The sequence below is a fragment of the Chiloscyllium punctatum genome, chromosome 17 (assembly GCF_047496795.1).
Source record: "Chiloscyllium punctatum isolate Juve2018m chromosome 17, sChiPun1.3, whole genome shotgun sequence".
NCBI lineage: Eukaryota > Metazoa > Chordata > Chondrichthyes > Orectolobiformes > Hemiscylliidae > Chiloscyllium > Chiloscyllium punctatum.
In genome coordinates, this window is record NC_092755.1 from 93,944,964 (window position 1) to 93,957,361 (window position 12,398).

At 43.2% G+C, this 12,398-nt stretch overlaps 1 protein-coding gene across 2 annotated transcripts in view; it reads left to right on the forward strand.

Moving 5' to 3' along the window:
- Positions 1 to 12,398, forward strand: part of LOC140488140 (aldehyde dehydrogenase, mitochondrial) — a 55,268-nt gene that overhangs the window by 16,686 nt on the left and 26,184 nt on the right. For both annotated transcript variants that reach the window (XM_072587963.1, XM_072587962.1), the window contains exons 2-3: positions 1,898 to 2,002; positions 3,373 to 3,513. In XM_072587963.1, coding sequence (XP_072444064.1) covers positions 3,439 to 3,513 — 75 coding nt within the window. In that variant the 5' untranslated portion in view covers positions 1,898 to 2,002; positions 3,373 to 3,438. The remainder of the gene's footprint in view (positions 1 to 1,897; positions 2,003 to 3,372; positions 3,514 to 12,398) is intronic.

Below are 12,398 nucleotides of genomic sequence, written 5' to 3' on the forward strand. Positions count from 1 at the left end.
TTTTTGCCAAGGGGTGTGTTTATGGGATATTACTGTATTGGAATGGCTAACTAATAATTACTCTATTATTTGATTAAGTTTTCCGATAGCTAAGTTATTCTAAATTCCTTTTTCTTTTGTTTGTATTTTAACTATTGTGTTGAAATAAATTTGTGTTTTGCTTACTGTTAACTAGTTTGACCAGTCGCGTCGCATCGCATCTGGAATACTGCACTTTCTACCCTTTCGAATAAAAAATTGGGGTCTAGGATACCTTTTTCTAAACAAAAAAAATTTTGAAGTGATCTGGTCTAGTCCATAACCCCAATCAGGCTTATAACTAGGCTGTTCCACACACTAGTGTCTACCTGACAAAGTGTAAAATTGCCCAGGTATATTCAGTTCACAGAAAGCAGGACAGGCCTGATTTTTATTAAAACCACTCCATCAAATAGATCTCAATCAATAGCAAACTTAAATGCAATCAGCTCTGCTACTTCTGATTTGTAGAATTATCCTAAACTCTACACCTTCAAACCCTATCTCACATAGTCCAACATGGACAAAGATCTAAATTCTGGGGGTGCATTATGATCAAGACTAAGTATGACATCAAGGAGCTCTAATAATGTTGTCGGTGGAAATCAGAAAAACACCTCTTTGCTGATTGTCAGATAGGACTCCAAAGGAAGCTGGCTTTGGTGATGACTATCATTGCAAGTACAGAACATTTCTGAACAGTTTTTTTTGGCAGTATCCTAACTCCACCATCTTCAGATGCTTTAATGATTAATGATCATGAAATTTATAAATGAAAATGTTTTGAATTCGAAGTTCAGCTTAGTTTCAAACTCCTCTGAAGCAACAAATGTCTGGCTGAAATGAGACTAGGACAACATTTAAACATGGATTCTTGTATTGCAAATAACCTTCATACCCACAAAAGTGCCAGGAGTTAACCATCTCCAATGAGAGAGATCCAACAATTTCACCTTTAGTTTGAATGAAATTATCATTGAACCTCCTGAAATCCAATTCCTTTGGGCCATAATAGACCAGATACTTTAACAGTACCAGGCAAATAAATACAGTGATTATAAAACACAGTAAAGACTGAATAACTTGCCTTCTTGCCAAAGGTGCAAATAAGTGTTGGATTACTCCCCTGAATGAATGCATGCAACTCCAACTCAACTCTACATCATCCAGGTCAAAGATACCCACTTGATTGACACCCCATCTCTCACTTTAAACATTGACTCTCTGCACAACGGGTTGAATGTGTTGCAGCATGTACCATCTCAACAATGCTAAAGGTTATTCAACTATGCATGCTATTTAGGATTATGATACCAAACACATGAGACATTATATCACTCTAAACCTGAGGATGCATAGCATTTTGTCTTGGAAATATAGCACAGTCTCTTCATTGCTCGGTCAAAAATCCGGAGCACCCCTAGGTGTGCTGTCTTCAGCACTTGCTGAAGGGCAATTAGCAATGGGGCATAATTGCTGTCCTTACCAGCAGGATCCACATCTCCAGTTTTCTTTTTAAAAATATATCCTTTTGTATCCTGGTCACATATTCATTCGCAGGCTTCTTGAGTCATTAACAAATTAAGTATTTGAATAAGTAAATAACTACATGACCCAATTTCTTTCTAAATGTATGACTTATTTTTCACTTTTTCCTCTTTTGATCCAATGCCAGAACAGTTCCTCTTCAAAGGCTAAGATTAGGTCAGAGTCAGAAAATTGGGGACAAAATCCCTACCTCAGTTTTGAGAGTCATGTTGTTTTAATTCTGCCATGACCATTTCACAATCACTAATCAAGAAAACCCAAGAAATTAATGTCCCATCCTCAACATAAAGTAGTTTGTCATTTGTGATTTTTCTCATCCTTTTCTTTACAGATCTTTATCAACAATGAATGGCATGATGCTGTCAGTAAGAAAACATTCCCAACCATCAACCCTTCCACAGGGGAAATCATCTGCCAAGTTGCCAGGGGAGATAAGGTAATTTGAGTATCCATTCTTTTGTCTATTTCTCATAACGTTGTCCTTGCACTCCAAATGCTTTCTTTCTGTCTTTAATCTACATACTAAATTTAGTATGGACAAATGCATGGAAAATTGATCAGGTATCTATTGTAAGTACTGAATATTATGGAAACAAAACATCTATAAGATGCCTTGAATTATAATGGAAATTTGTTCAAAAGTAAGCCCTTTTGATGGCTTAATGAATAAAGGTACCATACTGTCTTATGAGTGGAGGTTGAATATTTTGGGCCTTAATTAAAGAAAGAATAAGAGGTAAACTTAGAAACTGTGAAGATTCTTAAAGGACTTGACAGGGTAGATGTAGGAAAGTTGTTTCTCCCTTTTATGGGAAAGTCTAGAACCACAGGGCATAATCTCAGAATAAGGGATTGCACATTTAAAACCGATTAGAAGGACTTGAGAGGGTAGTGAATCTATGGAATTCTTTACTGCATAAAGGGGTAATGAGGCTGGATTGTTAAGTATATGCAGGGCTGATTATAGACACCTTTTTAATCAATAAGGGAATTGCGGGTTATGGGGAAAACGCAGGAAAGTGCAGTTGAGGATCATCAGCCATGATCTAATTGAATGATGGAGCACAGTTAATAGGCTGAATGGCCTACTTGTGGTCCGAAGGTTTGAGGCAATTAATGTGGGAATAGCAGTTTATTGTCACATGTACTTTTACAAAAATAATCATGAAAGTCTTTAAAATTCACTTATCACGGTGCCTGAATTAATGACAAGTCATAAATAAGAAATGTGGGGGGGAGCAAATGTAAAAGTTCATCCCAGTTCACTTAATTCCTGGGTGGGATACACTGGAAAATGAGACCACGCCTGTCTGCGACCGCCGCCATGTTGAGACAAGATTTCCACATTGGGCAGTTGGAAGATCCAGAAGCCAGAGCAAAAGAAGGAAGAACTAGTTCCAGTTACAAAAGGACACATTTTAAGGTGGAGACAGTGGGGAATAAAAAGCTAGTTGTAATCAAGAATGTTTTGCCTGACAAAATATTGAAAGATTTCAATTCTTTTCTGAATGGAACTGATTTAAACAAGCAAAGTGGAATGGGAGTGCTTAAATCTTTCAACGAGATATAGGCACAATGGACCAAATTCTGTTCCATGAAGTGTATTGAGAGGTAGGAAAGGTAATCTTCTAGATTGGCAGTAAACGACTCCAATTTTGTTGTCATTTTCAATGAATATATTTAAAAATTGTCTTTACCATTTCTGGTAACTGATATAGTCACTTAAATATTTATATTTTTCCTTGACTATTGTCAAATGCTTGCTTTCTCTGTGTGCCTCATGTTTGGTGTTCAATATGTCCACAGGATGATGTGAATAAGGCAGTGAAGGCAGCAAAAGAAGCATTTAGATTTGGATCTCCATGGCGATTAATGGATGCATCACAAAGAGGGGTCCTTATAAACCGTCTAGCTGATCTCATTGAGCGTGATCGAGCATATTTGGCAGTAAGTACTCCTTGTGTTGTTGTTGCACTTGGGAGTCTATTTTACTTTGCCTTTGCTGTAATGTTTTGCAAACATTTTGTAACCCTCAAGCATTCCCAAATTCTGTCCTAAAATTCCTTAGGATTTAATATTTCCTTTTTTTTTTACTTGGTTTTTCAACATGAATGGGACTTTTAAAATTGACTGGGACCACATCCCTAACAGTAACACCTGTCCTTCAGCTTCTTACTTATCTATGATTACAGATGTATTGGTACAGGAATCAAACAATTTTGTCAATGTATATATACAAAATAGGACATAATTCTGGTTGTGGAAACTACAGTGATTTCCATCCTCTCCGTTGGGGTAAGATCCTGGTCTCCATCCTCCTGAAGAATTTGTCCTGGTGTTAGGTTCTTTTCCTGAGGTTTCACACACCAGATGCAACTCGCACACACCAACTTATGCCAACAGTTAAAGCTTATTAAAGCCTGTACAAGTTAGGTGACCCTTTGACTCTTTGCAGGCATATGAAGTCGAGTCAGAGGCCCCAAACAAAGGAAACGCATCCCCTTTGTAAAGTCAGTTGGTAATGCTAGCAGGTACTATGGCCACCCCACCCCAACTGACTACATGTTACCACCGGTACAATGGTAAAATGAGGTCATCCTCTGAGATAATGTAAATGCACTAATCCTGAGGAATTGTTATGCAAATGATTTCCTGACTGATTTCCCAAGACAATGTAGGTGTGATATATCCTAGCTTTGGGGGATGGCTATGAAAGCAATTTTGAATGGAAGGGACTGAATTAAAGTTTTTTTTGATTAACAGCAGGAGAGTAGTAGTAAATGGCTGGCCAAATCCACATTCCTGTATGAATGTTCCCCCCCCCCCCCCCCCCCCCCCCCCCCCCCCCCAAAGACAGTACAGTTAACCCTTTAAATTTACATTAATGTTCAGAGAGTACAAGTTAATCTTTTAACATTACATTCCATCTATCATTCCATGATAACCACCTAGATGACTCTGCCAGCCTTCATAAGACTCTGGCAGTTGGTATTTAAGCAAGTTAAACTCGCACAACTTGCAAAATTACTAGTCCATGCAGTAAGTAGAATTTGCAGAATCCATCCAAGTGGGGGAAAAAGTTCACCAGTAAGATTCTTAAATCTACAGTCCTTCGTGACCACGCCACCCCTCCAAGTTGAATGGAAACGAGCCAGTTATCTAAAATCTCCTTTAGTAAATTTCAACCTGAAAACAAAATCCAGTCTGTCCTTCAGCATGACTCCATGGAGAAATCTGAACTCTTGGATAAGGGCAGTTAAATATTTAACAAAACTGACGAGACTCCCATCCTTGCAGAGATGCTTCAGATGGAGAATACCAGCGCATCTGAGCATGAAGTGCTGTAGCTGCAGGCTAGCTGAAAGCAGCATTCTTTGCTGCTTATGTCCCCGCTCTGCTGTCAAACGTAACAAAGCCAACAGGCTGTTGTGATGTTAGCTTGATCAGTGAACCTTCATATCCCTTAAATAATTGAAAGAAAAGGTAAAGCTCACGTGGTTTAATGTCCATAGGAAGGTACTGACAAAAAACATACTGACCTCCTCTTCACTGTTAGCTACTTAATTTATTTTGTGCCATGACTTTGGGGGGCTGATTGAATCTGTTGGATCAGAATGTGAAGGAGTGGGTGTGCTCTGAAGGCGTGCTTCTCCTGTGAATGGAGAAACTCTAGAGATGTTAGCTGCTGAAATTATCTCTGCATTTCCTCTCTCATTCCTTGCTAAGGTGGCTATCGGTATGAAGACAGTCATATGTTTAACTACATTAAATTGTCTGCCTATTTCAGCATTCTCAGTCATCTTGAAATCTGTTACTGTTTACTATTTATGATATCAAGTTTTTTATAATCCATAAATTTGTAAATTGTATTGCCTAAACAATTCAGTCAATTCTCCTAAAATCAAACTGTTGGGGAACCACATTCAGGCTAGTCAAAAAATGTTTTTCTTTAACAAATTAATACTTGGTTAATGTGAAAGCTGTCAGGAAAGGTATTTCAAAAATCTGGCACAGCAAGAAACAACAATGTTTCCTGTGCTTTAGCCATTAGAGGCAGTTGCAGTTCAGATTTAAATCTCAAATATTCATGGGAAACAAATGTAGAATATTTCTCCAAATGAAACTTTCCAAATAAAACAGTCAAAATAAGTGGCAACTTTGGTAGAGATCAACATTTTTTTGAATTTGCAATATGAACAGAGCCAAAAGTTCTAATTATCTAAAATCTTATCAAAACATCAAAATTAAAATGCACTGTTTTAAAAAAAAGCAGCCAAGGTATTTTGATCCAATACCCTCTTCTGGCGAAAGCATGGCCACTGACAATTGTTTTTTATTTTGAAACAGGCATTGTAGCATTTTAAACAATTCGAGGGTTCAAGGTCCTCTATCAGTTTGTTTTAAGGTTACAACTTTGATCATTTTAAAAAGGACATAATGTTGCATAATAATGTAAAAACAATCTGTCTTATTACATAGCCCACAAAACATATTGAATTGAGATCCTAATTCAAATAAGGCAAAACCATTTCTGAACCAGTATTTTAACAAACCAAAATATTTAAATAAGCACTCTCATCATGACATAATTTATATTGAAGTTCCCTTTTTTTTGACCCAAGTCATCAAAGTACAACCTTAATTTCAGCATTTTTTTCCCACATCCCCTCAATGAAGTTAAAAATCACAACACCAGGTTATAGTCCAACAGATTTAATTGGAAGCACACTAGCTTTCGGAGTGACGCTCCTTCATCAAGTGATCAGGCCAATCACCTGATGAAGGAGCGTCGCTCCGAAAGCTAGTGTGCTTCCAATTAAATCTGTTGGACTATAACCTGGTGTTGTGATTTTTTTTAACTTTGTACACCCCAGTCCAACACCGACATCTCTAAATATGCCTCCCCTCAATGAAATTACACTTATAAAAAGAGAAAGCCCTCCGAGGGGCCCACATGGCGCTGCAGTCCAAGCCACTCCCTTTCCCCAGAAGAAGAACTTGCCAAATTAAGTCCATAGCCCAGAAACTGAGTCTTCCACAACAAAAACCCACACAAAGCTTCCCCAGTAATGTACTTTACTGTCAGGATCCGAGCAGACTGACTCCATTTTCTCCCCCTTTCCCGGAGATGTCATGCCATTCCAAAAGTACTTCTAAGGGGAGGCGTGGGGAATAAAAGTAATAACTTTAAGAATACCAACTTTTTTGTTTAGATGATTTTCTTTGAATTTCCTGATGTCTAACGTTTTACTGCTCTGTGGAGCTTTCAATCTTGTCACTAGGGAAATCCAAACTCCTTTTTTCCAGTAGACTCTAACCCCCTTTCTCACTTTACTTCTCACGGGCACTCGAACCCCTTTTCTTACTCTGTTTGCGGACTCTAACCCCAATCAAAACCCTTTTCTCGTGCACGGCGACTCATTGGTGTGCAAGTGTGAGAGTTACCTCAAAGATTTCGTCGCCACCAAGTCCCAGGAAATGAGGGGTCAACTGCGTTAAGTTTAGAAAGAGAGATAAAGGTGAATCTTACCTTGTGGGTCCATCCTTCTCTTGCAACTAACAATCAGACAATCGCTCTTTCAGTCCACCTGGAAGCTCCGTGTATGTTGGAATCCCACCGCTGCCACCATCTACAGTCATAGAGCCATAGAGATGCATAGCACGGAAACAGACCCATCAGTCCAACCAGTCCATACCCACCAGATATTCTAACCTAATCTAGTCCCACCTGCCAGTACCCTGCCCAAATACCTCCAAACGTTTCCTATTCAGATGTTTTTTAAATGTTGCAATTGTACTAGCCTGCACCACTTCCTCTAGCAGCTCATTCCATACATGTGCTACCCTCTGCATGATAACGTTGCCTTTGGGTGTCTTATATTTTTCCCCTCACCCTAAATAGATGCACTCTAGTTCTGGACTCATCCCACCCCAGGAAGAGACCTTGTCTGCTTATCCTATCCATGCCCCTCATGATTTTATAAACCTCTATTAGATTGCCCCTCAGCCTTGACGCACCAGGGAAAACAGCCCCAGCCTATTCAGCCTCTCCCTTAAGCTCATTCTACAAACCTGGCAACATCCTTTTGAATCTTTTCTGAACCCTTTCAAGTTTCACAACATCCTTGCATGCCATTTTCCAAAAGTGGCCTAACCAATGTCCTGTACAGCCACATGACCTCCCAACTCCTGTACTCAGTACTCTGACCAATAAAGGAAAGCATACCAAATACCTATCCTATCTACTAGTGATTCTTATTAGGTTCTTTTCATGAGGTTTCATATACGAGATGCAACCTCTGCAAACAGTTAAATTTTATTAAAGCCTGTACGAGCTAGGTGACCCCTTTGACCCTCCTTGCAGGTGTACAAAGCGGAGTCAGAGGCCCAGAATAAAAGAAACACCCCACCCCACCCCCAATAACCACATGTTGCCCCAGGTACAATGGTAGGATGAGGTCATCCTTGGAAATGTAAATGTAAATGCCTTAATCTTGGGTAATTATTATGCAAACTATTTCTTGACTCTAATTCCCCAAGACAATGTAGATGTGATATGTCCTACCTTCAGGGAATGGCTATGAAAGCACTTCTGAATGGAAGGGACTAAATGAGAGTTTAATTTGATAATAGCAGAATAGTAGTAGTAAATGGCTGGCCAAGTGAAGTGTAAGCCATCCACATTCCTGTATGAATGTTACCCCCACCCAAAGACAGTATAGTTAACCCTTTAACATTAAATTGTACACTCTGAACGATAGGTGGAAGGAGGTTAAGGTGAGAGTGATATGGTGAGGGTGATAGACCGGAGTGGGGATGGGGGCGGAGAGGTCAGGAACATTAATCTTCTAACATTACACTCGAAACCCAGTGTTTCCGACCATATTCTGGGTACGGAAGGCATGGGAGGAGAAAGTGAGGACTGCAGATACTGGAGATCAGAGCTGAAAATGTGTTGCTGGAAAAGCACAGCAGGTCAGGCAGCATCCAAGGAGCAGGGGAATCGACGTTTCGGGCATGAGCCCTTCAGGAATGAGGAAAGTGTGTCCAGCAGGCTAAGATAAAAGGTAGGGAGGAGGGACATGGGGGAGGGGCATTGGAAATGCGATAGGTGGAAGGAGGTTAAGGTGAGAGTGATATGGTGAGGGTGATAGACCAGAGTGAGGATGGGGGCGGAGAGGTCAGGAAGAAGATTGCAGGTTAGGAAGGTGGTGCTGAGTTCGAGGGTTGGGATTGAGACAAGGTGGGGGGAGGGGAAATGAGGAAACTGGACAAATGAGTTCATCCCTTGTGGTTGGAGGGTTCCTAGGCGGAAGATGAGGCGCTCTTCCTCCAGCCGTCGTGTTGCTATGGTCTGGCGATGGAGGAGTCCAAGGACCTGCATGTCCTTGGTGGAGTGGGAGGGAGAGTTGAAGTGTTGAGCCACGGGGTGGTTGGGTGGGTTGGTCTGGGTGTCCGAGGTGTTCTCTGAAACGTTCCGCAAGTAGGTGGCCTGTCTCTCCAATATAGAGGAGACCACATCGGGTGCAGTGGATGCAGTAAATGGTGTGTGGAGGTGCAGGTGAATTTGTAGCGGATGTGGAAAGATCCCTTGGGCCCTTGGAAGGAAGTAAGGGGGGAGGTGTGGGCGCAAGTTTTACATTTCTTGAGGTTGCAGGGGAAGGTGCCACACATAGAGGTTGGGTTGGTGGGGGGGGGGTGCGGGGTGTGGACCTGACAAGGGAGTCACAGAGGGGAGTGGTCTTTTCGGAACGTTGATTGGGGGAGGGGAGGGAGATATATCCCTAGTGGTGAGGTCCGTTTGGAGGTGGCGGAAATGACGATGGATGATACGATGTATATGGAGGTTGGGGGGGTGGTAGGTGAGGACCAGTGGGGTTGAAGGGGCGGGGGAGCGGGAAGTGGAGGAGATGCGGTGGAGAGGGAAATTGCGGCCTTTGAAGAAGGAGGCCATCTGGGTTGTACGGTATTGGAACTGGTCCTCCTGGGAACAGATGCGGCAGAGACGAAGGAATTGGGAATATGGGATGGCGTATTTCGCTGCTCGTTGGATGCTGCCTGAACTGCTGTGCTCTTCCAGCACCACTAATCCAGTAGTGGGAGGAGGTGTAGTCTAGGTAGCTGTGGGAGTCGGTCAGTTTATAGTAAGTGTCAGTGTTGATTCGGTCGCCCGAGATAGAAACGGGGAGGTCTAGGAAAGGGAGGGAGGGGTCTGAGACGGTCCAGGTGAATTTGAGGTCGGGGTGGAAGGTGTTGGTAAAGTGGATGAACTGTTCAACCTCCTCATGGGATACAGTCATCAATGTAGCGGAGGAAAAGGTGAGGGATGGTGTCAGTGTAGCTGCGGAAGTTGGACTGTTCCACATTTTCTACAAAGAGGCAGGCATAGCTGGGGCTCATGCAGGTGCCCATGGTTACTCCTTTGGTTTGGAGGAAGTGGGACGATTGGAAAGAGAAGTTGTTCAGGGTGAGAACCAGTTCACTCAGTGAAAGGGTACTGGTTGGTACGGTGGAAAAGGAAGAAGCGGAGGGCTTTGAGTCCTTCGTGATGGGGGATGGAGGTGTACAAGGACTGGATGTCCATAGTGAAGATAAGGCGTTGGGGAAGCGAAAATCATGGAGGTGGAGGGCGTGGGTGGTGTCCCGAACATAGGTGGGGAGTTCTTGGACTAAGGGGGACAGGACCATGTCGCGGTATGCAGAGATGAGTTCGGTGGGGCAGGAGCAGGCTGAGACAATGGGTCGGCCAGAGCAGTCAGGTTTGTGGATTTTGGGCAGGAGGTAGAAATGGGCGGTGCGGGGTTGTGGGACTGAGGTTGGAGGCGGTGGATGGGAGATCTCCTGAGGTGATGAGGTTATGGATGGTCTGGGAGATGATGGTTTGGTGGTGGGAAGTGGGGTCATGGTCAAGGGGGCAGTAGGAGGAGGTGTCCGCAAGCTGGTGTTTAGCCTCAGCAATATAAAGATCATGCGCCAAACTACCACCGCGCCTCCCTTGTCTGCTGGTTTGATGGGGAGGTTGGGGTTGGAACGGAGTGAGTGGAGGGCTGCACGTTCAGAGGGTGAGGTTTGAATGGGTGACAGAGGTGGAGAGGTTGAGGCGGTTAATGTCGTGGCGGCAGTTGGCTATGAAGAGATGGAGGGCAGGTAAGAGGCCAGCACGGGATGTCCAGGTGGATGAGGTGTGTTGGAGGTGGGAGAAGGGGGTCGTCAGAGGGTGGGTGAGAATCCTGGTTGAAGAAGTAGGCGCGGAGGCGGAGAATTGTTCAATGTGCCGCCACGTGTTGAACTCTTTAATCCGAAAGCGTAGGGGAATGAAGGTGAGGCCTCTGCTGAGGACTGATCTTTCATCCTCAGAGAGGGGTCGTTCTGGAGGGATGGTGAAAACTCGGCGGGGGCGGGGTTGGGCGTGGGGGCGGGGTTGGGCATGACGGAGATCGGCGTGGGGGCGGAGGTGCATGTGGTGTGGTGGTTGTACAGGTTAGTGATGTCACTGGGGGCAGAAGTGGCGGCGGCAACGGCAACCCAGGGGGTGGAAGTGGCTGTGGCGACGACAGAAATGGTGTTATTCCCGATAGCCGCGGAGGCAGTGAATCTGTCGGCGATGGTCTTCCTGGTGATCATGGAGGCGGTTGTCTGGGCGGCGAGCGCGGAGGCTGAGGTCGGTGGGGGCGGAAGTGACGCCATGGTCTTTATGGTTGGGCAGATCCAGGAAAAATGTTGGGAGCAAAGTCCAGAATTATTCCTTGCCTTTATCAACCTGACAGATGTTTGATCCTCTAAATTGTGAAACCCTATAGATTATTTTCCAGTGCTTTGATTGTTCAATGAAATTTGTCGCCATCCTGTAACCCCATGCATGATGAAATTTTTGCTCTGCTGAGCAGAAGATCTGAAACCACACCTTTGTACATCCAGACTAGGGTCAAACAAGGTTGTGTGATCATCCCTATCTTGCTCACCTTTCTGAGCATAGTCATTCCCTTCGTCCAACATGAACTACCATTCTGTTGTCCAATATATTCTAGATGGCATGCTCTTTGACCTTAGTTATTTTCAGCAAAAACAAAGCTCATCCCCATGGGTGTCAATGACCTACTGATTGCATGGTGGCTGAACACCACGGGAGACACAAAATATGCTTAATCTTTTCAACATGTTGAAAAGACATAAATGGCTTGTCCTCAAATGTCAAGGCAAAGTCTTCCACCCACTTTCCCCTGCATTCCAATTTCCCCACATCTAACCCCATACACACCTTTTTTTTTAGGTAGAAGTGTGGCTCTGAAGTAAATGCAGTTTCTGTTTTCTTTTTGCACCTTTTCCAAGTTCCACCAATTAAGTCCAGCATAAAGTACTGTGCCAGCAGTGCTCCCTTCAACATATAACGATGTGTCTTTGACAACAGGAATTTTTGGAATTCAAGAAGCGTCCTGATATGCAAGGCTGTAGTGTTGACCACTTTCCTGTTCTACAATGAAAGTTAGATTGTGTATAAACACATTAAGATTCTTGAAAGTTGGCACCAGCAATGCTTATGTAAAGTTCTGGGAATCTAACGGACTGCTGGGTCAACGTGAGCATCTTCTGTGAAGCTGCATCTACCAGCATTAAAATGTTGCTCCTAAAGAACCATCTCATGCACAGGTGAATGCCCAAAAACCACCTTCCGGGCCACGTTCTTTCTGGTTCTCCATTACTCAAAAGATAGCCAAAGGAAAAGGTATATGTTCAAAGCTGCCCCAAAACACAGGCATCAACTCTATTGACTGACTACAGAGTTGGAAGCTGCTAACTGCTTCGCATGCAATTTTTTTTTCCCTGATCCATTT